The sequence below is a fragment of the Podarcis bocagei genome, assembly GCF_964188305.1.
Source record: "Podarcis bocagei genome assembly, chromosome: 9".
Taxonomy (NCBI): Eukaryota; Metazoa; Chordata; class Lepidosauria; order Squamata; family Lacertidae; genus Podarcis; species Podarcis bocagei.
In genome coordinates, this window is record NC_138134.1 from 8573091 (window position 1) to 8598354 (window position 25264).

General features: G+C 45.7%; 1 protein-coding gene across 2 annotated transcripts in view; it reads right to left on the reverse strand.

The window, feature by feature from the left end:
* The window catches only part of FAM184B (family with sequence similarity 184 member B), a 77469-nt gene that overhangs the window by 28638 nt on the left and 23567 nt on the right, over nt 1–25264 (reverse strand). The window contains exons 2-6 of one of the 2 annotated variants that reach the window (XM_081207622.1): nt 16630–17385; nt 11182–11317; nt 10604–10740; nt 7304–7504; nt 423–533 (exon numbers count right to left, since the gene is read on the reverse strand). In XM_081207622.1, coding sequence (XP_081063748.1) covers nt 423–533; nt 7304–7504; nt 10604–10740; nt 11182–11317; nt 16630–17385 — 1341 coding nt within the window. The remainder of the gene's footprint in view (nt 1–422; nt 534–7303; nt 7505–10603; nt 10741–11181; nt 11318–16629; nt 17386–25264) is intronic. The other variant, XM_081207623.1, reaches the window with a different exon arrangement.

The following is a 25264-nucleotide window of genomic DNA, read 5'->3' on the forward strand; positions in this document are numbered from 1 at the left end:
TGAGAATTGGTGACAAATGCAGTTCATTTTCCTGGATTGTTCTCCAACCTTCATGGGAGATAAACAGTCAGAGTTTTGTACCTCTGATCATTTTAATAGCAAGAAATAAAACTTCCCAGCCATAAAGTTTTAAAATATACTGGGCAGATGATGCCTTGGAGAGAGCAAACCATTATTCTTTGGATCATATACTGCACAGAGTTGCTGGTGCTATTATAGAACCAACTCATTCTATAAATGAGGACCCTATTTAAATGATGATCAGCATAGTCATTTTTTCAGGCTGTAGTTTCAGGCTATAGTCTTGTGAAGTCCTTCTTGAAGAATAAGTTGAAGCTTATGAATCCCATCAAGAGTTTTTCAGGTAGGAAGTAAAACTAAAATGGCTTGCATGATCACAGATGGATTTATGCTTTACACACCTCCAGAGAACAGTCTTCCAGCTTTCCATTTATTGCTTCTTTTTCCTTTTGTAGCTGTCTTATATCATTCTCGTATTTCTTTTTTAATTCCTCTATCTGTATCTGAGCCTCCTAAAATTGAAAAATCAAGCGATTGTCATATTTGAGCACTATACAGCAAAACAATGCGTAGAGGCACAGGGAGAAATATTTAACATGTAAAACACACACTCAAAACAGATACACCGAACCCAAAGGAACGAATAGCACTTTTCTCATTTCTCAAATCTGGCATGTGGGAGAACATTAAAAGTATCTGAAATATCCCTATCTTCGCAAGAACACTCAGTCTTCTCAAAAGTGTGTGTGCATTAAGGGACTTTGGTGGGGTGGCTATATTTTTAGATTTTTTGTGTGTGGCTGCCACCTACCACTCCAAGAATGCCGCTGGGAATGATGCTATACCATGACTTCCCAATGCTAAGAAATAACCTTGAATAAATTAAATAAAATCAGCTGCTGCTGCAGTAAAAACTGACAGGTTTGGGAGAAGGCTAGGCCAGGTAGTTTAGGAGCAGCTGCATTCTTGGGAACAAATTTCTCAACCTAAGTATATTAGTACACTCCCACTTTCACATTCTACAGCATTTCATAGTGTTGTATTTAATAAGATTGCAATCCCTATTATTAGGGAGCAAACCCCACTGAACTTGCTAGGACTTACATCTGAGTAAACATGCATAAGATTTAGATTTGTCTAGACAAGCCATCAAAAAAGAAGAAAATGAGAAATGCACCAGAACCGTTTTCTCTGAATAATTGAAATCCCCCACCCCCACCCCGAGTAAAACCATTCATACATAGATGAGTATAATTAGGCTTGCCAAGTTGCAACTTCAAATAGAAGCCTGTACTTTTAACAGGGCAGACTGGTATGTTCTGTAGAAGTGCCCATGGCATAGCATTTGATCTGGAGAAAAAGAAAACTCAAGGTTCAAGTCTGGCTAAAAACCAGGCCACCTTCTGGTTTGGAAGTCAATTCCTTTATTCTTCTATCTGTGAGAGTTCTTCACACTTTCCCAATGTGACACAAAAAAACAGTATACCTGAAGGAGCGTCTCCACCCCCATCGTTCAGCCTGGACTCTGAGGTCCAGCTCCGAGGACCTTCTGGCGGTTCCCTCCCCGAGAGAAGTGAAGTTACAGGGCCTTCTCGGTGGTGGCGCCCGCCCTGTGGAATGCCCTCCCACCAGGCGTCAAGGAAATAAGCAACTATCCGACTTTTAGAAAACATCTGAAGGCAGCCCTGTTTAGGGAAGTTTTTAATGTTTGATGGTTTATTGTGTTTGTAATATTCTGTTGGGAGCCGCCCAGGGTGGCTGGGGAAACTATTATTATTATTATTAATCATCATCATCATCCAGTCATTCAAGAGTTGATGGGAAGTTCTCCTGCATAAGGTTCCACTGAACTGAGCTGAGCAGAGCTGAGCACGGGGTGTGTGAAAGTGCTAGAGAGGCAGGCACACTTGCCCCCATGTGACGCTCAATGCTTGTCCTACCCCTCCGATTTTCTGGGCATACTGCTAAGATGTGTATAATACCCAAAGCCAACAAGTAACATAAAAGTAAAGGTAAAGGGACCCCTGACCATTAGGTCCAGTCGTGACTGACTCTGGAGTTGCAGCGCTCATCTCGCTTTATTGGCCGAGGGAGCCGGCGTACAGCTTCCGGGTCATGTGGCCAGCATGACTAAGCTGCTTCTGGCGAACCAGAACAGTGGACGGAAACACCGTTTGCCTTCTCGCCGGAGCGGCACCTATTTATCTACTTGCACTTTGATGTGCTTTCAAACTGCTAGGTTGGCAGGAGCAGGGACCGAGCAACAGGAGCTCAACCCGTCGTTGGGATTCGAACCGCCGACCTTCTGATCAGCAAGTCCTAGGCTCTGTGGTTTAACCCACAGCGCCACCCGCATCCCAAACAAGTATCATGCTACCACACAAATCAGTTATTTAAACTTCTGAGCCCTGAGCTGAATGCCTAGCTCACAGGGTCCATTGGGAAGCTGCAAAAGCTGAGTGCTCATTTACAGTGGAAAGATCTGAATGTTCATCTTGTATGAATTGCCTTAGGATATCCCTATTTAGCATACTAGTGAACTTACTCTTCCTGCTTGAACCAACTTGCTGACGGAATACAATATTTCAGCCTGATCTTGAAAGACTATGAATTGGGGAGGGAAGCGGGGAGTGCTGATGACAAGGGCTTCGTCCCTAGGTGGAGACCGATAAATTTCAAAGCAGAGGAGTTTAAGATGATTCAGAGCAACCAAGCAGGGCTCTAAGACGTACTGAGTAGAAGCAATAAAAAGGAGAGCCATAACACCCGCAAAGGGAATAAGTGATGAGGAAATTTAGATTTAATCTGAGGATAGCTGCAGTAAGCAACATTTCAAAGTAAGAAATGGGTTTCTTCCCCTAAAAAAACAAAGGTTCCTATTGAGCTAGAAATAATTTGCTCTTGACGTTCCTGGATAAAACACAAAGATTCTTATACATAAAACTACCAGGGCTAGAAAACAAAAAACAACAACTATCGATGTCTCCAATATCTGAAGCCGAGAATAGAGAAACAATCTCATATAAGGCAAATGGTAAGGCACCTGGGATAGACTGCTCTCCAGTGGAATGGTATAAAACATAAGTGACAGGAGATCAATATATCAGTTATATGATGAGATCTTTAGAGAAGGAATCAGCTCAACACTATTTAACCAGGCTTATATTACTGTTATTCCAAAGCCTGGCAAGGACCTAATGCAATAATAATAATAATAATAATAATAATAATAATAATAATAATAATAATAATAATAATATCTTTATTGTCATTGCCCCCATCGGGGACAACGAAATCACTTGACTGCTCCATAAAAACACTAATTAAACAATACAGTATAATACAGCAAGGGAGATTAGATGACTTTCAAAGTCCGGGCTTCCCATTCAGGGCCGAGATCGCTCTGGAGAAGAAGCTGTTCTTAAGACGGCTCGTTCTTGTCTTCATCGTCCTGTATCTCCGTCCCGACGGCAAGAGCTCGAAGAGACAGTGACCAGGATGCGATGGATCTTTTACTATGTCCAGTGCCTTCCTATGGCACCTTGTGGCATAAATCTGCTCTAAGGTGGAGAGTGAGCAGCCAACAATGCTCTCTGCTGCCTTAACAACTCTGCACAACCCCATCCTGTCCTGGGTAGTACAGCTTCCGTACCACACACATAAGCCATAAGTGAGCACGCTCTCAATGGCACAGTGATAGAAGGCAAGCAGCAGTTTCTGCGGAAGATAGTTTTTCCTTAGTATTCTCAAAAAGTACAGTCTCTGCTGCGCCTTCTTCACAAGCCCCCTTGTGTTGACACTCCAGGACAGATCCTCTTGTAATTCAATGCCCAAAAATCTGAATGTTGTTACCCTCTCCACACAGACCCCATCAATCAAAAAAAATGTGCCAGCAATCACCCAATTTATTTGATAAACATTGATACAAAAATCTTAACAACAATATTGGCAAATAGACTGCAAAGAGCAAGATCAACTATTATTAAAAATGACCAAACAGGGTTTATAATGATGAGACAAGCTGCAGATAGCATTAGACTAGTAGCGGATTTGATACATTTAAACAGGAAATGTGAAGATTTAGCTATATAGTGGTACCTCTGGTTGCGAACGGGATCCGTTCCAGAGGCCCGTTCGCAACATGAAAAGAGTGCAACCTGAAGTGCCGTATCTGCGCAATTTAGCGCTTATGCGCATGCGCGAGTGGTGAAACCAGGAAGTAACCCTTTCCGCTACTTCCAGGTCGCCGCGGGATGTAACCTGAAAGAACGTAACATGAAGCAAAAGTAACATGAGGTATGACTGTACCAGGGGTAGGCAAACTAAGGCCCAGGGGACGGATACAGCCCAATCGCCTTCTCAATCCGGCTTGTGGACGGTCCGGGAATCAGCGTGTTTTTACATGAGTAGAATGTGTGCTTTTATTTAAAATGCATCTCTGGGTTATTTGTGGGGCATAGGAATTCGTTCATTTCCCCCCCTCCAAAATATAGTCCAGCCCCCCATAAGGTTTGATGGACGGTGGACCAGCCCACAGCTGAAAAAGGTTGCTGACCCCCGAGCTATACTGTCTCTAGATACGCAGGGAGTAGGCAGGAGCAGACAGCAAACCAGCCCAGAGGTCATTTGTTCAATTGCCTGAAAAACATAGGCTGCTGAGACACAGCCTACCTGAATTTCCAAGGTCATGTGCCTAATAGTCCCATCAGTTGACAGGATAGCTCTGTTGTGGAGTGTGGTGCGGATAATGCCAAGGCTGCAGCTTTGATCCCCGTAAGGGACATATTCCTGCACTGCAGGGAGTTGGACTAGATCAGGCATAGGCAAACTCGGCCCTCCAGATGTTTTGGGACTACAATTCCCATCATCCCTGACCACTGGTCCTGTTAGCTAGGGATGATGGGAGTTGTAGTCCTGAAACATCTGAAGGGCCGAGTTTGCCTGTGCCTGGACTAGATGATCTTCAGGGTTCGTTCCAACCCTACAATTCTATGACTCTAGTCAACAAACCACAAACACCCAACAGAAGCCAGAAGGATCCAGCCAAGGGAAAAAACCCCGAATGCCAAATATCACTACAAGTTTGTAAAAAAACAAAACAAGAACCCTATGGCGTGTAAGGTGCAGAAACCTGTTATGGACTCTTGAGACAAATCCACAGCTGGACTTGTGGTAGTGCAGGCTTTGATTAATGGCTAGTCTCTGTTCCAATGCACATGAAAGCAGAATACTGCCCAGACTGACGCTTCCCTCTGTGTGATTAATTTCTGTAGCCAGCGGGTGCTGGAGCAAGCCAATGGCTTCAGTTGAAGCACACTGCAAACTCCTACCTACAGCATTTCTGCATGAACGTTGGAGTTACCAGGGCAACCAGTTTGGAATAAGTGGAAAGAAAGTCGACCTGGCTGGCTGGGAATGAACTATGGATATAGGCATCAGCTCACTTTGATCACAGTTTGCAGCTGGTTGGCCAGAGATTTCTGCACAGTTGGACAACAATCTTGTAGTGGCATATGTAGAGAGAGACCAGGCCTACAGTACAACTTTCCACTATTACTTATGTATTGTACATGTATTGAACTCACAAAAGAAAAGAAAAATGCCATTCCAATACAGAAAGCTCTACATCAGGTAAGACCAAGATTTCTAAATCCCCTCTGACAAAACCACCACCAGAAAAGAAAAATGCCATTCCAATACAGAAAGCTCTACATCAGGTAAGACCAAGATTTCTAAATCCCCTCTGACAAAACCACCACCAGAATCAGTATTACTAGGTGGGAAAAGCTTCTGGATATAAACTGGGTTTGCCTGTTGGTGAAGCAAGAAGAGGGAGCTGACAAGGCAAATCTCTGTGAGGAGCACTAAAACAGCCCATCCAACACTCTGATTAATTTCATTTTCAATAATGATGATGATTTGTTAACCCCAGGCACTCAGGCGACTTCCAACATATATAAAAACTTAATAAACATTAAACATTTAAAAACTTCCCTATACAATTGCTGCCTTCAGATGTCTTCTAAAGGTTGAATAGTTACTCATCTCTTTCCCAAGAACTAGGGGACACTTCTGGTGGGGAATATATTCAATTCTTCATGAGTTTCTACGCCTTCTTTTGGCTTGGTCTCCACGGCAGATGACAATAACAGATTTAAAGATTCAGGGCATGGGCCCCACAGACAGAAATATGCATAGCATTTGTGTATGCTAAAATATAGACATATATAGATGCAAATTTAAAACTTAAATGTCACCAGCCAACTCATTTCCCATTCAAATCTCTCCAGACCAATTTTTCAATTACTTTGCATCCCCCTTCAAATCACCCCCAATTAGTTTCCCAGCAGATTTTTCTCCTAATCAATTACATTCCCCGCCGATTTCCCATATTAATTACCCCCCAATAACCTACAGGTGTCTTAAATTCACTTATTTCACCAAATAAACAGCATAACCCAGATCTTCTTTCAATTCAGGTCCTGTCCCCCCCGCCCAATTATTATCTATCTGGAACCACTTAGGACACTCAAGCCAGGAAGGGGGCCTGTGAATTAGGGCAAGACATTTTGCCACCTGAGGCAAACCACAAAATGGGGTCCCCTTCTCTCCATAGAAGAGAAGTGAGTGAAGATCTACAACAGGAACAAGAGGGGAATAAATATATACATTGGGATCTTCTGCTCTTGGGGATCCTGCTGCCTGAGGCAGTTGCCTCACCTTGCCCCATGCATGGGCCGGCCCTGGGGCAAGCCTCTCTTTCTGCTTATGCTGAAGAGGAAGGAGCTAAAGAACCTTTCGCCCCATCCAAGGGCAAGTCAGTGCTGCCACACCTCTAGCCCTTCCTCGCTTCAAGATAGGATTCTTGTTTTGAAAAACGAGCTGCCAGCCAGGAGGATCATACCAGGCTTGAAAAAGCAAGGACCCTAAAACCTGTAGTTTGGAGCACACATTTGCAATCTGCATTGTTTGCGGCAGCGATTACATTAATCACTGCACTGTCATGACAAGAAGCACGGGCGAGCAACAGCAATGCCGGGAATACAAGGATCCTGTCAAGGGTAAGCTAACCTTCCTTCCTTCCTCTCTTGCAAAAGCTTTCATTTCATCGGAAAACATCAGCTCAGCTCCTTTTTTTAAAAAAAGGAAAACACAGCAATAAAATCCTCGTTGTGATTTAAAGCTCCCTGTCTAGTAAGAACAATTTAAATGATGTCACCATGACTAAAGAGATTTAAAGGAACAGATGAATCACAGCGCACTATTAATAGAACAATCCCACCTTGTGCAGTTTTTTTCTCTCGGCGTCCATGGAGGCTTGGGCTGATTTGATTTCAAGGCTGTGTTTCTTCACAAGGTCTTCCAGACCTTTCACCAGCTGTGCTTTCAAACGAATCTTCTCCTCGCCCGGCTCGTGTCTGGCTTTGCGGAACTCTTCCCTCTGCTGCGGCTTAACGGCGTCTTTTTCCAAACCTGCCGTTACCTGGAGTGACAAGGCGCAGCCACATCAGTTAAAGTGACCACAGAGAAAGGGGAAAAGGGTTAACTCAAGGAATAAAGCAAATGCACACATATAAATGCAAGCTATGCAGGTAAACATTTATCAACATAGGGGAGGCTATTGAAGACAGGCAGTTAAATAAGAGACACTACAACTAAATCAAGAGGTCTTTCATTCTCTTTTAAAGCATACATTGGGGTGAGATTGGAATACAGTGGTACCTCGGGTTACATACGCTTCAGGTTACATATGCTTCAGGTTACAGACTCCGCTAACCCAGAAATAGTACCTCGGGTTAAGAACTTTGCTTCAGTATGAGAACAGAAATTGTGCTCTGGCGGCGCAGCAGCAGCAGAAGGCCCCATTAGCTAAAGTGGTGCTTCAGGTTAAGAACAGTTTCAGGTTAAGAATGGATCTCCAGAACTGTACAGTGGTACCTTGGGGTAAGAACTTAATTTATTCTGGAGGTCCGTTCTTAACCTGAGGTACTACGTTAGCTAATGGGGCCTCCCGCTGCCGCCACACCGCTGCCGCACAATTTCTGTTCTCATCCTGAAGCAAAGTTCTTAACCCGAGGCAGTGGCGTAGCGTGGGGGGTGCAGGGGGGGCCGGCCGCACCAGGCGCAACATCTGGGGGTTAGGGTTAGGGGGCGCAAATCCACGGGTTAGGGGGCGCAAATCCATGGGTTAGGGGGCGCAAATTACTTGCCTTGCCCCGGGTGCTGACAACCCACGATACGCCACTGACCCGAGGTACTATTTCTGGGCTAGCGGAGTCTGTAACCTGAAGCGTCTGTAACCTGAGGTACCACTGTATACAGGTAGATCTCAGGGAGGAGATTGCCAAGTGTTCCTGATTCCCAATTGTTTAACAATAGCAGCAAGAAAATCATTTCCACCACCTAAGTGAGGCTGCTGGAATGAAGGGAGCCAAGCAAGGATGGACCTGTGTTTGAAAGGACAGCGAGCTCAGCTTAGTTCTGGTACTGACAAGCAATTCCCAGCTCTTTAACTCTAACTTTCACCCCAAAAACAGAAAAGCAGATCCAACAAGCTGGAATTCTGCACACCCCTAAACATCAACAGGGAGAACGTCTGCAGAAAGCTGGACTGTCACAAAGTAGACCAGCACCCTTGTCCCTGATGTGCTAGCACCCCACATGCAGTCTCGAAGCACTGGGAGTCTCGAGATGGAGATAATAATTTATAATAATAATAGTTTATTATTTATACCCCGCCCATCTGGCTGGCTTTCCCAGCCACTCTGGGCAGTTCCCAACACAATATTAAAACCACGATAAAACATCAAACATTAAAAATTTCCCTAAACAGGGTTGCCTCTAGGTGTCTTCTAAAAGTTGGATAGTTGTTTATTTCCTTGAAATCTGATGGCAGGGAGTTCCACAGGGCGGGTGCCACTACCGAGAAGGCCCTGTAACTTCACTTCTCTCAGGGAGGGAACCGCCAGAAGGCCCTTGGAGCTAGACCTCAGTGTCCAGGCTGAACGATGGGAGTGGAGATGCTCCTTCAGGTATACGGAGCTGGACCTCAGATAATTCCAGCTAGAGTGTCAATACTTTACTCCTTAAACCATCATATTTAAACCATAGTGGCTTGCCAAAAGAGGGAGCCACTAGACCAGGGGAAGCCAACATCAATAACAAAATGGAGCCCAAGGGCATCAGAACATTCCAGAAGCGCAGAAAGAACTTGGGCACTTCCAGGTGGTTGCTAATTTTGGATTTGGATTTCAGGCACATGCCAGCAAATTCATGTCTTGCAATTACGAGTTGGTTTGGAGATCTTGTGCCATAAACCCACTCCCACCACTTTTTACAATGAGGAAAGTGGTAGGGAAATGTATTTAAAAGGTAAAGAAGAAGAGGAGTTTGGATTTGATATCCCACTTTATCACTATCCAAAGGAGTCTCAAAGCAGCTAACATTCTCCTTTCCCTTCCTCCCCCACAACAAACACTCTGTGAGGTGAGTGAGGATGAGAGACTTCAGAGAAGTGTGACTAGCCCAAGGTCACCCAGCAGCTGCATGTGGAGGAGTGGGGAAGCGAACCTGGTTCACCAGATTATGAGTCCACCGCTCTTAACCACTACACCAAAGGGACCCCTGACCCTTAGGTCCAGTCGTGGCTGACTCTGGGGTTACGGCGCTCATCTCGCTTAATTCACCGAGGGAGCCGGCGTACAGCTTCCGGGTCATGTGGCCAGCATGACTAAGCCACTTCTGGCAAACCAGAGCAGCGCACGGAAACGCCGTTTACCTTCCCACCGGAGCGGTACCTATTTATCTACTTGCACCTTGACGTGCTTTCGAACTGCTAGGTTGGCAGGAGCTGGGACTGAGCAACGGGAGCTGACCCCATCGCGGGGATTCGAACCGCTGACCTTCTGAATGGCAAGTCCTAGGCTCTGTGGTTTAACCCACAGCGCCAGCCGCATCCCACGAAATGTATTTACTTTATTTATTAAATTTGTATACTGCTCTTCATCCAAAGGCCACAGGGTGGCTCACAACATTAAAATACAAAGTGAGAACACAAAACACGTAACAAATAAGCAAAAACGAACCAATAACCCCCATCTTACAAACACATTTGAAAGGCCATGGGTTGCTTAATCAGCCTAGATGTAGAGAAACACTTTTGCCTTGTGCCTGAAGATATGGAATGAGCAGGTGAGCCTCTTTAGGCAGAAAAGCTCCCTAGGGAGAGCATTCTGAAGGCAGCCCTGTTTAGGGAAGCTTTTAGTGTTTAACAGACCACGGTATTTTAATATTTTGTTGGAAGCTGCCCAGAGTGGCTGGGGAAACCCAACCAGATGGGCGGGGTATAAATAAATTATTATTATTATTATTATTATTCCACATACAGGGAGCCACTGCAGAAAAGGCCTGTTCTTGTCATGAAGTGAAAAAGGGTTGTCAGGTCCTTTTGCAGACTAGCTGCAATGAACCATGAGCAATTTGCATGGAAATGGAAGGAATGGCTCCCGGTTAACTTAGTCTATCAAACTGCATCATCATATAGAACTTCATCTGCAAAAAGAGAAATGTGAAGGTTATGCACCTGAACGTCTCCACCGTGTTGCTTGCCTTGGCTCTGTTTGGTGGACGCTGCTTGCTGAAGGGGTAAGATCTGATTCTTTAGTTCCTCTGCTTCGCTCCTGGTCTTGCTTTGGGAGTTCTGCACCGTTTCCATTGCTTCTGTGAATGTGAAAAATGCCATGTGATGTGCTTATATTTTCATGTGCACAATGGATGAATGCATTTAAAAGAGTGTTGCATTCACATAGTTCATTAAGGGCTGTTGCTGTGAGACCTGTAAGGCGCAGTGGCGTAGCGTGGGGGGTGCAGGGGGGCCGGCCGCACCAGGCGCAACATCTGGGGGCGCAAATCCACGGGTTAGGGGGCGCAAATTACTTGCCTTGCCCCGGGTGCTGGCAACCCACGCTACGCCACTGGTAAGGCGAGGCCAGTATTATTATTCTCATGTTGCAGTTCGGGCAGAAGCAGGGAGGTCAGTAGCATACATAACAAACCTACATATAAAATTCATAGCTGGGGTCATATTTGAACTGGGAATTTCCCAGATCACATTCATAAATGTTCCGCTTCTGCATCTCCCTGCACGGAAGCAAGTCCTACCTGTTTTATGCAGCAGTTCATTTTCTTGCAACAGAAGCCTCTCTTTGGCAATAATCAGCTCCTCCTCCAGTGCTTTTGTGAGACTTTTTGCCTCCTTAGTCGTCTGATGAGCCTCCTTGAGCCGAATTTCCAGGTCCTGTAAATGCACCACACAATTACAAACTTAAGACTGCTGTTTTTGCCTTTAAAAAAATAATTTCCATTATCTGGGAGCACCCCAGTTGTCAATGAATTTCTTTCCCTCTTGATAAGTACTGTCTGACCATGTGGAGATAAGAATGATTTGCAGTTTCTGTTCAGGGCAGCAGCCCAGAAGTTTTCTCGTCTTGGAATATGGCGGTGGATTTGGTAGGAACTATTACCCTAATCAGGGATGCGGGCTAAACCACAGAGCCTAGGGCTTGCTGATCAGAAGGTCGGTGGTTCGAATCCCCACGACGGGGTGAGCTCCCATTGCTCGGTCCCTGCTCCTGCCAACCTAGCAGTTCAAAAGCATGAAGTGCAACTAGATAAATAGGTACTGCTTCAGCAGGAAGGTAAACGGCGTTTCCGTGCGCTGCTCTGGTTCGCCAGAAGCGGCTTAGTCATGCTAGCCACATGACCCGGAAGCTGTACACCAGCTCCCTCGGCCAATAAAGCGAGATGAGCGCCGCAACCCCAGAGTTGTCCGCAACTGGACCTAATGGTCAGGGGTCCCTTTACCTTTATTACCCTAATCAATTGTAAAAGGGCTTATGCGATGAGAGCAGGGATTTGCTCACAAGCTCCACCCTTTCAGTGCTTCAGTCCCACCACTCTCCACCTGCTGAAGAGTAATGGTCTGCAGGGTGTGTGTGTGTGTGTGCAAAACCAGCTAAATTTTCACCAGCTAAATGGTGCGTTTCCCTGTGGGTGCTTGCTTGATCTGCACAAGTACTGTAGGATTTTGCCTTTACAGGTGTGATGCATCCAACCTCTCTCACACACATTACAAGAAAGTATTGCAGATAGACAGGCAGATGTGAAGCCTAATACGTTTAACATTAAGGTGCTCTTCTTATTTTTTAAGTGGCTTATGATTATTGGGATTACAGGAAGAGTAATGTGGGAACTTAACACTTTCCTCCATAGCTGCAGTCCAGGTAAAAGGTAAAGGTAAAGGACCCCTGGATGGTTAAGTCCAATCAAAGGCGACTATGGGCTTGCGGTGCTCATCGCACTTTCAGGCCACAGACAGCTTTCCAGATTATGTGGCCAGCATCACTAAACTGCTTCTGGCACAACGGAACACCGTGACAGAAACCAGAGCACACGGAAATGCCGTTTACCTTCCTACCATAGTGGCACCTATTTATCTACTTGCACTGGTGTGATTTCGAACTGCTAGGTTGGCAGGAGCTGGGACAGAGCAATGGGAGCTCACTCCGTCGAGGGGATTCGAACCGCTGACCTTCTGATCGGCAAGCCCAAGAGGCTCAGTGGTATAGACCACAGCGCCACCCGCATCCTTTACCTTTTACCAGGCAAAAACCCTCTACTGCAGTTGGTATTTGGTTTAGGGCAAAATCCGGCACAGACAGATTCCGTCCCAATGCTTTCTGGTGGTCCCCACTTCACAGCTGGTCACTTGGGAGCTATCAAAAACCAACATCATCTGTCTCTGTGTTTTAGCATCATGATAAGAAGTACGATAAGTAGAACACTTAGCGTCTGTAGAGCACTTTAGAGTGCTCCAAGGTGGTTTCCTGAAATTTTCTCAGCAAGCCTTACCATCTTTACAAGGTAGGCTGGTATCGTTATGCCTATTTTGCAGGGAAAGGTGCTAGGGTAATATGGCTTGCCAAAGCCACTGAGTGAATTTTAGGCAGATATGAGTTTTGAATCAGGGGTTTTCTAGCTGACACTCTTAGCCACTCAATAGATCAGCTTAGCAATTAATAATAATTATTCATTTGCAACAAGAATGTGCCTTTCAGTTGCTTTTCTCTAACAACTTCAACTTATTCACACGAAGGAAAACACATCCGGAAAATCGTGGAAATGTGTCAGTCCTCTCTATATAACTTTGCCTTAAGAATTAATTAATGATCAGACTGATGTTTCCCAAGAAACACCCCTTTCATTTCATCCTTTCATCCTACGTAAATTTCTGGGGGAAATTTTCTGGTTGGAAGTTTCTGCCAACCGAGAATTCTGCCCTAAGCAAAATAAGCTTTCATAAGAAATCAAAAGAAGCTTGCATGATAAATGTGTAAAGTATGTTCCTTTTGTTCGCATTGCCCACATTTTTTTCTGGAGAATGGCTGCTTTCTTTTGACACCCCGTGTTAGCTTGTGAGTTGGAATAAAATCGGAAGTTTTAAGTTATTTCAGTTGTGTAGTGTTGTTTTCCACTATTGCAAAGATAGCTGCTGGGACAGATCTTTCTAGCACAGTCAATTATCTGCAAGATTTATTCAATCAGTAACAAGTACATAAGGCACACTTTTCAAGGGGGCAGTGTGTGCTGTGTTCCCCCTGCCCCTGATTGTATAAAGCCTTCACTTGGCTAAATCGCAAATGCCTAAAGCAACGTGCTCATGTATAGACACAATTAACATGTGCACAATTTATGTTTTTGTATTGTAGATTTTCAATTCCCAAGAATACTGCCTTGAAATCCATTTGTTGATGAAGATATGGTTGATTAATTAGTAATAAACGAGAAAAATGTCAATCGTAATGGCAACTGGGTTGCGCGCCTGCGAGGAAGAAAGGAAAAGGATGAGTGCTACTTAGATGGCTTTTAAAGCAGATGACACAAATCCATTAAACTGTTCCCATTCCATCAGCCCAAGCTAGCATGTGTCATGCCTTGAGGCTGATGGCAGCTGGAAGGCTGCATTAAAATATGATGCAAGTGGGCAAGAAGAATGCAATCCTGTGGTTTTGCACAGGCCCAGCATCTCATTTAAAACCAGACCCTGAGCCACCAGGCAAGCCGTATCACCACTTGAGAGATCTGGAGTCCAGCTGAGTGCTGCTTGTGGTGTGCTAACCCCATACATAGCGAATGAGGGCCTGATGCAACAAAAACAGGTAGCAGCCAGCACCACATCATTTAAATCGAGCCCATGAAGCTTTGCAGGTGGAAAAGAATGTAGTTTTCCATCCATTTTCCAAACCCCACTTACTACAAGTTCATGCTCCCAGCCAGTGCCAAACTACACATTACTCTTAATGTGCAGCTTATAGTGTATTTTTCGCTCTGTAAGATGCACCTTTTCCCTCCTAAAAAGGGGAAATGTGTGTGCGTCTTATGGAGCGAATGCAGGCTTCACACGGCTATCCCAGAAGCCAGAACAGCAAGAAGGATTGCTGCTTTCACTGTGCAGCGATCCCTCTTGCTGTTCTGGCTTGTGGGATTCAGAATATTTTTTTTCTTGTTTTCCTCCTCCAAAAACTAGGTGCGTCTTGTGGTCTGGTGCGTCTTGTAGAGCGAAAAATACGGTAACTCTTCTTTAAAAACAAATGAACTTTTATCAATTATAGGTGTGACAGAAATGCAACATGTAAGCTTACCTCTTCCCTCCACAGCACGATCAGAAGGAAATTCCAGTCCCCATCCTAATTTGGCTACAATCCTTAGGAAAAAAACCTTCCCATGGACACCAATAGGAATCCCCCCCCCCATGTCATTCTAGCTGCATAGGGGATTACTGATTCCAATAATTCCGGAGAGAGATGAAATAAACCTGCCTTCCCCTTGTGCCGCGTTTCCTGTAAAGGTTGTCCAATTTGGCATGCCGGTAACTGCTAAGAGTAAAAAAGGGAGAGGCAATTACAAGCTACACACAAACGTAGCTTGGCTGCACTTTCTACTCTAGCAGAGAAGCTGTCCTGGTTCTGCTCTCAACTCCTCATGCTACAACAGCCATAGCTGAAGATGAATGGGGCAGCAAAGAGGTATGGGCTTACAGCTTTTCCTTCTGTCCATCTCCTGCCCCCTTCCTGCCCATTGCCTCTGCTGGAGAAACTGAGGTCCTGCCTCCTGTTACCTCACCCTGACCACAGGAGAGAAAATGCCCCTCACAATCCAGAAGATGCGTTTAGGATGGAGGCAGCCATGGACAGCAATGGGTTCCAGGGGGGCCCCATTCTGCTGCTCCCCTGACTGCGTGCTTACCTGACAGCAGCAAACTGTTGCTACAAGCTGCTGTTTTTAATTTCCTACAATGCCTTGGGATACCCAGTGGGGCACTTGTGAGGCATTAAAATGGCGGCTCTCAGTCACCCACTGCAAAGGGCCCTGGATGGGTGCCAGTTCTGATGGGTCCTGATGGTATGACGAAACCCAAAGGTCTCAGGTGCTGCCACTGGACTTAGCTTTGCATTGCCCTCCTTAGCTCAGCTCCATCAGTTTTCTTTTGGTGGGGGAGAGAACTTTTAAAAAACTGCCCCCTTCAGAAAGGGAAATCAAAGCTCAGGTTAAGCCAACCAGTGTCATGGACGGTGCGCAAGCTTTGCCTTTGCTATACAGTGGTACCTCGGGTTACATACGCTTCAGGTTACAGATTCCACTAACCCAGAAATATTACCTCGGGTTAAGAACTTTGCTTTAGGATAAGAACAGAAATCGTGCTCCGGTGGCGCGACGGCAGCAGGAGGCCCCATTAGCTAAAGTGGTACCTCAGGTTAAGAACAGTTTCAGGTTAAGAACAGACCTCCAGAACGAATTAAGTTCTTAACCCGAGGTACCACTGTATTGGTCTCCTCAAATGTAGTATTTTATATATATTTTCCCTAAACGGCAGCCATTTGCTTTGAATGGCTCTGGTGAGAGCTGCACACAGTCCCCTCATTAATTTTCACTCTTGGCCATCCTTGGCCAAGTATGTTTAGTATGTTGTACTATTTTATTGCTGTTAGCTGCCCTGAGTCCGGCTTCGGCTGCGGAAGGCAGGATATACCATATTTTTCGCCCTATAGGATGCACTTTTCCCCCTCCAAAAATGAAGGGGAAATGTGTGTGCGTCCTACGGGGTGAATGCAGGCTTCAGCAAGCTCTCTGCAAGCGATGGGAGAGCTGCGTGAAGCTCAGCGCCCCCCAGGCTTCTGGGCTGCACGCAGGTCTCCGCAAGCAGTGGGAGAGCTGTGCGACTTTGCGAAGCTCTCCCACTGCTTGCGGAGAGCTTCCTGTTCTGGGGGCTGGGGTGGGGGGAAGCTCGGGCTTCCCCCACCCCAGCCCCGCGCCTGGGGGTGGGAAATAAATTCCCCCCCCTTATTCCCCCCCCCAAATCTAGGTGCGTCCTATGGGCCGGTGCGTCCTATGGGACGAAAAATACGGTAAATAAAATTTTTTATTATTATTATTATATTATTGGCTGCCAGGAACTCATTTCATAGATTTAGAAGCATGCTGATGACTTGACGTCTCAAGGTGCAAAGCAAGAAAAAGCTTTATTCACTTGCTCTAGTGTTATGGCCCTACCTGCATCTTCTCCTTCTGCTTCTGGCAACACTTATTCATTTCACAGATTCGCTGGCCTTTTGCCACCAGGTCAGCCTCCAGTTTCTTCACCTGCTGCTGGGAGGCAGCTTCTTGGGCCTGGTAATTTTTCCTCTGCTCCAGTTCCCTTTGCTGCCATTCTTTGTACGAATCAGCCAGGGACTGCTGCATGGTTTTTCTCCAAGTTTCTTTCTCCCTCTCGTGGGAGGCTTGGAGCTGCCTGACTTTCTCGGCAAATTCACTGGCGAGTTTCTGGTTCTCCCACTTGAGGTGCGCTGCCTGCGTTTCCACGCTGGCCATTTCGCTTAACTCCTCCTTGCAATCCAGCATGTCTCCTGCAAATGCCCAATGTTTGTTGACAAGCTCATTGGATTCCTCACTTGAAGGCTGGATTCCATTTTCGAAGCTGAGCTTCGTGTGTGCCATCTGCTTGGGGAGGACCACCTTCTGATCTACGAGATTGTCCTCTCTTTGTGGTTCCCTCTCTCCTATCTTCCTTTTGCACATGGTGAATTCTGAAGGTACCACCTCTTTCAGCTTCCTGTGTTTTTCCAAGGTTTCTTCAAGGGTCTGGATGTACTTCTGGAGCGCCTCTGCTTCCTCCACTTTGCTTTTGTACTGGAGGAGAGTTTCCCTTGTCTCATCGAGGATGTGCTGAACCTCTTCTTGGTGGGCCTCTTTGAGAGCTTGGATGCTGGCCTCATGCTCATCATTTTTAGTGTTCAAGGCATAGATCACCTGCACCCAAAAGGAAAGAACAATGTAATGTCATACGTGTGGAGGAAAAACTTAAACACATAGACGAGTTTCCAAAATTAGACCAGAGGCAAGAGTAGCAACACCCTAGTGGTCCCGGGCTCTAAGGAAGTTAGATTAGCCTCAACCAGAGCCAGGGCCTTCTCAACATTGGCTCCATCCTGGTGGAACGCTCTGCCTCATGAGACCAGGGCCCTGCAGGATCTGATTTCTTTCCGCAGGGCCTGTAAGACAGAGTTGTTCCGCCTGGCCTTTGGCTTGGAGCCAATTTGATTCCCTCCCTCTCTTTTTCTTTTCCTTTCTCCTCCTGCGATGAGGCTACATTTTAATATTTTAACGTTTCAATATTTTAATGTATTTTAATTTTGTTTTTTTAAGTTGTATTCATTCAGCTTGTTTTTATTATTGCTTGTTAGCTGCCCTGAGCCCGGCCTTGGCTGGGGAGGGTGGGGTATAAATAAAAAATATTATTATTATTATTATGATTATTATGATTATTATTATTATCCAGCAGAGCTTTACTTGTGCTGAAGGCGAATGAGCATAGTGGTCACAAATCCAAATACATTCAGGATTGGCACAGTCCATAAAAATCCAGTTGTAGCACTTACAAAAACTTATAAATTTATAACAAGACTAAACCTTAATACTATGTACAGAACACCACACCAGAAGAAAGAGAGAGAGAAAGTAAGACCCTATTTATAGTCAGCATGACCTTAATTGGAAGAGATAAGAGAACCAGTTCAAACCAGCTTCCCGGAAGGTATAACCCAAACAGTCATGAAGCTTCTGCCTGCTTCTCTCACACAGAAACTTCTAGTAGCTTCTAGAATCCTCTTGTATTAATCAGAATAGGAAAGATCTCCACACATCAGATCAATACTTTCTGCACCAAGGAATGCAAACTGACACATAAAGGGTGTGTGTGTGACCTGTTAATATATGATAGTGAAAGTTCCATGGTTTTACTTCTAAGTAATCCAGAGCACACTTGACTGGGAGCAACCTCTACTCAACCAAATTTATCTATATTTATTTATTAAAGTGTTTAGATACTGCCCTCTCATAAAGTATCAAGCTAGTATACAGCTGTGACAGTAACATATGAGAGTGCTGGAGGTGAAATAGTTAAACAGGTTACCCAATCAGAACCCAGGGGGTGGAGTCAGAGGGACTATAAAACCAGCTCTGGGAGGAGCGAAGGGGGAGAGTTCATTGGGAGTTGGGTGGTTGGTTGGAGTGGGAGTGAATTGGGATAGAGTCTGGGGGTAGGTTGAGTTAGTGTAGCGAAATAAGCTGAGTCAGGAACAGTTAGGAGCTAGGAAGACGAGTAAATATCTGAGAGGTGGTTTAGTGAGTGAGAGCAGGTAGCGGAAATTGTAGGTCTGGATAGGCCCCCCATGATTGTAACTGACTGGTACTGTTTATGAAACCACAGGCTTGTTAAACTGCAATAAATAAACAGAAGTTTATGTTCCAATTTAACCCTGACTGAACTCAGTATTGTACCAGGTAGGGCCTGGGTGGTGGCAGAGTGAAATAAAGTGGTGGCACAGGGATTAATAGACGATGAAATGTCCGGGGACCCTGTGAAATCGGCAAAACAGCAATATAGAAGCATTTTGTTGTTCGAATGATAGAATGCACAAGGAAATGTTAAACAGTTGCGTAGGCCTGTTTGCATTTAAAAAATCTTCAAGAGATGCCTGAAAGTCTAAAGGATGTCAAATCTCTGCTAGAAGAATTCTCTGCGGTCTGCTGGTGCCACTAAATTTCTGGTCCAAGCCAGTTGGGCCTCTCTGCTGTGTGGGGATTGGATTTACTTCCAACAAAACATGGCTTGCATTGCAGTTTATGCATTTTTAAAAAGTTCGGGGACACTTGTGTGCCCCAAGCGGTGACAACTGAAGGGATTAATAGGCAATAAGGGCAAGGACCAATAGTAAAGATTGGGAATGGGGGGCGGGGAGCAAATGAGATGTTTCTAATGAATGCTCAGAGGCAAAACCATTTAAGCTTTTTCTTCAAATGTATGTGGCAGATTACTTCTTTCTGGTTATGTGTAAGGCATGGAAGTTGGGACCAGAATAATAGTCACCATACCCCCACAAAGATTAACCACAGTATGGGGACACTGAAAATTTAGCAAGCTTAAGCTGTGGGTTCTGCCAAGCCATGAGAATGATGCCATTTCTCTGTTTTCACAGATTTCTCATCAGTGACACAGACGTTACAGATGGCTATAGGGTCCTACAAAGTGCTTTTTCCCCTTTAAAAATGTTTAGGGGTACTCTCATTTTCCTACTCATATTGAAATGCTGCCCCTTAATGAGGCCAAACCTAGATCCAAAAAATGTTAAGAGGAATGCGTACCCCTGCCCCCCCCAAAAAAGCACTGGTCCTACTTGTATTCACCTGGATCAAGCACACATAAATTCCTCCAGGACGGCGTTTGAAATTAGCTGGGCCTTTTGTGTCTTTTCCTACCGCACTACCCACACCAAACATCTGATTACCCCAACAGCACAGTGGCAAAAGATGCATCTTTTCTGCTGCTGTGTGTATCAGGTGTTCAGTGGGGTAGGTGTTCATCATTTGCTGCCCTGATACCCTGCAGACTCTCCCCCCCGATTCTCCTGGCAGCATTCCCCCCCCCCCTGCAGGGCTGCCTGGTCTGGTAGCAGGGTAAGATCCAACCCCCCCCCCCCAAAAAAAAATCCCCGCTAACATGGCTACAGGAGTAGGGCTGGCCGATTTGGTTTTCAACATCACAATATACTACCAGCTAAATACAGTGGTACCTCTGGTTGCAAATGGGATCCATTCTGGAGGCCCGTTTGCAACATGAAAAGAGCGCAACCCGCAGCGGCGCGTCTGCGCATGCGCGGGTTGCGATTTGCCGCTTCTCTGCATACGCGTGATGCCATTTTGAAGCGGACATAACATGAGGTATGACTGTATCATGGTGTCTCGCGAAAAATATCTGCGGCGGGGGAGGGCCTTGCTGGATCTCCCCGCGGCGGCAGAGGGTCCCACTATAACTCCCCGCAGTGGCGGAGGGTGAGTCATGATTCCTTGTGGCAGCAGACAGCCCTGCCATGCCTCCCCATAGCGGTGGAGGGTGCACCATGCTTCCCCACAGCAGCAGAGGGCATTGCTGCACCTCCCCACAGCGGAGGAGAGCGCACTGCGCTTCCCCACAGCAGCAGAAGGCTTGTTGCGCCTTCCCGCAGTGGCAGAGAGTCTTGCTGAACCTCCCTGCAGTGGTGGAGGATGAACCGCACTTCCCTGCAGCAGCAGAGGGCCTTGGCGAGGCTCCCTGTGTTGGTAAAGGTAAAGGGACCCCTGACCATTAGGTCCAGTCGTGGCCGACTCTGGGGTTGTGGCGCTCATCTGGCTTTATTGGCCAAGGGAGCCGGCATACAGCTTCCGGGTCATGTGGCCAGCATGACTAAGCCGCTTCTGGCGAACCAAAGCATTGCACAGAAACGCTGTTTACCTTCCCGCCGGAGCGGTACCTATTTATCTACTTGCACTCGATGTGCTTTTGAACTGCTAGGTTGGCAGGAGCAGGGACCGAGCAACCGGAGCTCACCCTTTCGCAGGGATTCGAACCGCCGACCTTCTGATCGGCAAATCCTAGGCTCTGTGGTTTAACCCACAGCACCACCTGTGGTGGCAGAGAGCATTAAATGTAAGGAAGTAGTGTGGTGGTGGCCCAAAGGGCCACAATAAATATGATAATGTGAACCCCTATAAATCCTTGAGTGTGCTTCTAATAGAGAAGTTATGGTAACCTGTTGCTACATGGTACAAACGGCTACATGTAACACAAGTTCCCAACATGCATACTAACACAATGTAACAAGCAGTGGGAATCAGAGCTGAATCAACAGAAATTGCTAACGCTTATTGTGCATGTGTATTAAACATGAAATGAGGTAATGATGTACATGATTGGTGAAAATTGAAATCCTTTGTTTGAAATGTTATAAATACCACCGCCCTTGGGCGATGTTGCAGTTTTGCAAAAAGATTTGACTGTAACCAGTTGCTTTGCAATAAACAACAATGGACTCTTAACTCCTCTTGTCTCTAAGTTTTATTGGCTTAAACTCAGAAGATAAGCTATTTTTGGCTTACAACATTAGCTTCCCCCTGGGACGCTGTCAAGTCTCAACCTTTTGTTCACCAATACAGTGGTACCTCGAGTTAAGAACTTAATTCGTTCCGGAGGTCTTTTCTTAACCTGAAACTGTTCTTAAACTGAAGCACCACTTCAGCTAATGGGGCCTCCGGCTGCTGCCGTGCAATTTCTGTTCTCAACCTGAAGCAAAGTTCTTAACCTGAAGCACTATTTCTGGGTTAGCGGAGTCTGTAACCTGAAGCGTATGCAACCTGAAGCGTATGTAACCTGAGATACCACTGTATTGAGTTCTTGTGCAAGTTTGTACAGTTCACTTCTGGATTTTTTAAAGGAAAATTAGAGAAGATGTTGAGGAGCTTGAGAAACAAGCAAAAGCCACCTTGCCAAATGTTAACTACAAAACTGGGCTGCGCCGTCAGAGCACAATTTCTGTTCTCATCCTGAAGCAAAGTTCTTAACCCGAGGCACTATTTCTGGGTTAGCAGAGTCTGTGACCTGAAGCGTCTGTAACCCGAGGTACCACTGTATACTGCCTTGTTGAAACACTTATCACAATGCTATTTCAATACCGGTATTCAACAATATGACAATTTATCGCATGGCCCTACAGAGGAACAGGCCCTGCTTGTGCATTCTCTTCTCTGCGGGAGAAACAAATGGGATGAATGATGCTTCCTGCATTGAAGGAGGTTGGTCTAGATGACCCTTGGGATACCTTCCGCCTCTACAATTCTATGAATTAAATAGGCTGGCTCAATTTACATTGCCATGCTTGTAGGTCCCATTACTTATTTATTTGTAAAAGTAGTTACAGTAGGACGCGGGTGGCGCTGTGGGTAAAACCTCAGTGCCTAGGACTTGCCGATCGCATGGTCGGCGGTTCGAATCCCCACGACAGGGTGAGCTCCCGTTGCTCAGTCCCTGCTCCTGCCAACCTAGCAGTTCGAACGCACGTCAAAGTGCAAGTAGATAAATAGGTACCGCTCTGGCAGGAAGGTAAACGGCGTTTCCGTGCGCTGCGCTGGTGCTGGCTTGCCAGAGCAGCTTCGTGACCCGGAAGTGTCTTCGGACAGCGCTGGCTCCCGGCCTCTTAAGCGAGATGAGCACGCAACCCCAGAGTCGGACACGACTGGCCCGTACAGGCAGGGGTACCTTTACCTTTAAAAGTAGTTATATACTGTACTACCCTCTCATAAGGAACGCGGGTGGTGCTGTGGGTTAAACCACAGAGCCCAGGACTTGCCAATCAGAAGGTCGGCGGTTCGAATCCCTGCGACAGGGTGAGCTCCCGTTGCTCGGTCCCTGCTCCTGCCAACCTAGCAGTTCGAAAGCACGTCAAAGTGCAAGTAGATAAATAGGTACCGCTCCGGCGGGAAGGTAAACGGCGTTTCCGTGCGCTGCTCTGGTTCGCCAGAAGCGGCTTCGTCATGCTGGCCACATGACCCGGAAGCTGTACACCGGCTCCCTCGGCCAATAAAGCAAGATGAGCGCCGCGACCCCAAAGTCGGTCACGACTGGACCTAATGGTCATGGGTCCCTTTACCTTTACCTTTATCCTCTCATAAAACAATATGGGAGCAATAAATAAATGAAAATAAATATATGAAATATATTTCATATATTAATAAATGAAAAATAAATAGATGAAATAAATAAATGAAACGCTATTAAAAGCAGGACAGATAAATTATAAAAATGACTGGCTATTAAATAAAATAAAAAAAATCACATTAGAGAGTCTGCAGGCAGCTGAGGAAGATGCATGAACTTGAAGAATGATCCAAAATCCTGCTGTCTACAACCTGCAACAGCTAAGTCTATCAGTGCAAACAGCTTAATATTACTTGACTTGAATACGCAGGCTAAACGACAGCCTCTAGGAGTATTGAGGCCAAGCCGGTTATGCACACGCCCAGACACCAAGACCGCACATCAAGAGATAGTGGTGAAAATTATCTGTCTCCTCTCCTTGAAGCCATTTCCCCCTCTCCTTTCCCTTCCAGGCATCAACGATGGTTTTCATATTGCCTATGCGGGTGGCGCTGTGGGTTAAACCAGAGAGCCTAGGACTTTCCGATCAGAAGGTTGGCGGTTCGAATCCCCGCAACGGGGTGGTCACCCATTGCTCGGTCCCTGCTTCTGCCAACCTAGCAGTTCAAAAGCACGTCAAAGTGCAAGTAGATAAATAAGTACTGCTCCGGCGGGAAGGTAAACGGCGTTTCCGTGCGCTACTCTGGTTCACCAGAAGGAGCTTAGTCATGCTGGCCACATGACCCAGACGCTGTACACCGGCTCCCTCGGCCAATAAAGCGAGATGAGCGCTGCAACCCCAGAGTCGGCCACGACTGGACCTAATGGTCAAGGGTCCCTTTACCTTTTTATGCACTGATGCAAAGCAGGCCGGAGCGCTTGTCCACACTTCCATTCGGGCTGTGTCTAAAAAGCACAGGTCTGTGCTCTTTACTGACACACTTTCTAGGCAGGGGTCCAAGAGGTTTTCCCCTTTCCGAGGGAAAACCTCTTTAGCAGTAGATTGGAACAAATGGTATTCTCTGATTTGCCGTTTGCTCTGACTGAGTGCTCAAGAGCAGTTTTCCCCGGGGATGGGGGAAGCAACAGAACAAGAGGAAAAGTGGATAAGCCCTGAGCTGAGGGAGGAAGACAAAAACACATCTGAAAAGTCTCTGCATGCAGAGCAAGAGATGTCCACACTAGGGCTGAGCAATATATCAATATATCATCCAAAACCGATCTGAGGTCTATATTGCAATATCAGTTTCATAATTTTTGACCTGGCAATATATTGCAAATCATGATGTATGTATGTGTATGCTATGCAAAAACACAATGAGGGGGAAACTGTGAAGCCAGCCAATGTCTCTACATAGCTCCATCCTTGTTTCAGACATTGTGATATATCACAATGTTTAGCTGGTGATATATTGCAATGCAGAAAACCAGATATCGCCTGGTCCTAGTCCACACATGCCTTCCCAAAGGGGGCACATGCCATAGAAGGCTTTGGCACACCAGTCAGGAAACCAAATAAAAACTTTATCTTTCCCAAATGAGAACAGAACAGAGTCAGGAAACTGATACAACAACTAAGTCCAGCGACATAATGATACACAATGTGCACATGGGCAGAAGTGAGATAATGGAAGGGGTTCATGGGAGGTGAGCAGAATTTCTGTTGTCCCCCCCCCCCCCAATATTTTTATTGGTTTTTTCCACAAACATAAATAAAACTTAATCTTTTACGATCATCATATTATATCATCTTATTTACACTGCGTAAATTCACGCCCAGACTTCCTTCCTTCCCTGCTTCAGTGTTCTTAGTTTATAACTTCTCTTGTAGATTCTTATTTACCTTCTATACACATCACAGGATTTATGTTAACCCTACTACAGTTTTTAGACTTCTACAGTTAATTCTTATATATGCAACAAATTTACCCCACTCTTCTTCAAACTTTGTCCCTTTTTGGTCTCGAATTTTATAAGTCATTTTAGCTAATTCTGCATACTCAAAAAATTTAGTCTGCCACTCCAATACTGTTGGGGTCTCCTGTAATTTCCACTTTTGAGCCACGAGGATCCTAGCTACAGCCGTAACATATTGAAATAGTTCACGATCCTCCTTTATCAGGGAGGTGAGCAGAATTTCTGGAATTACCCCTAAGACAGCTCAAGAGCCATGGGGCAGCT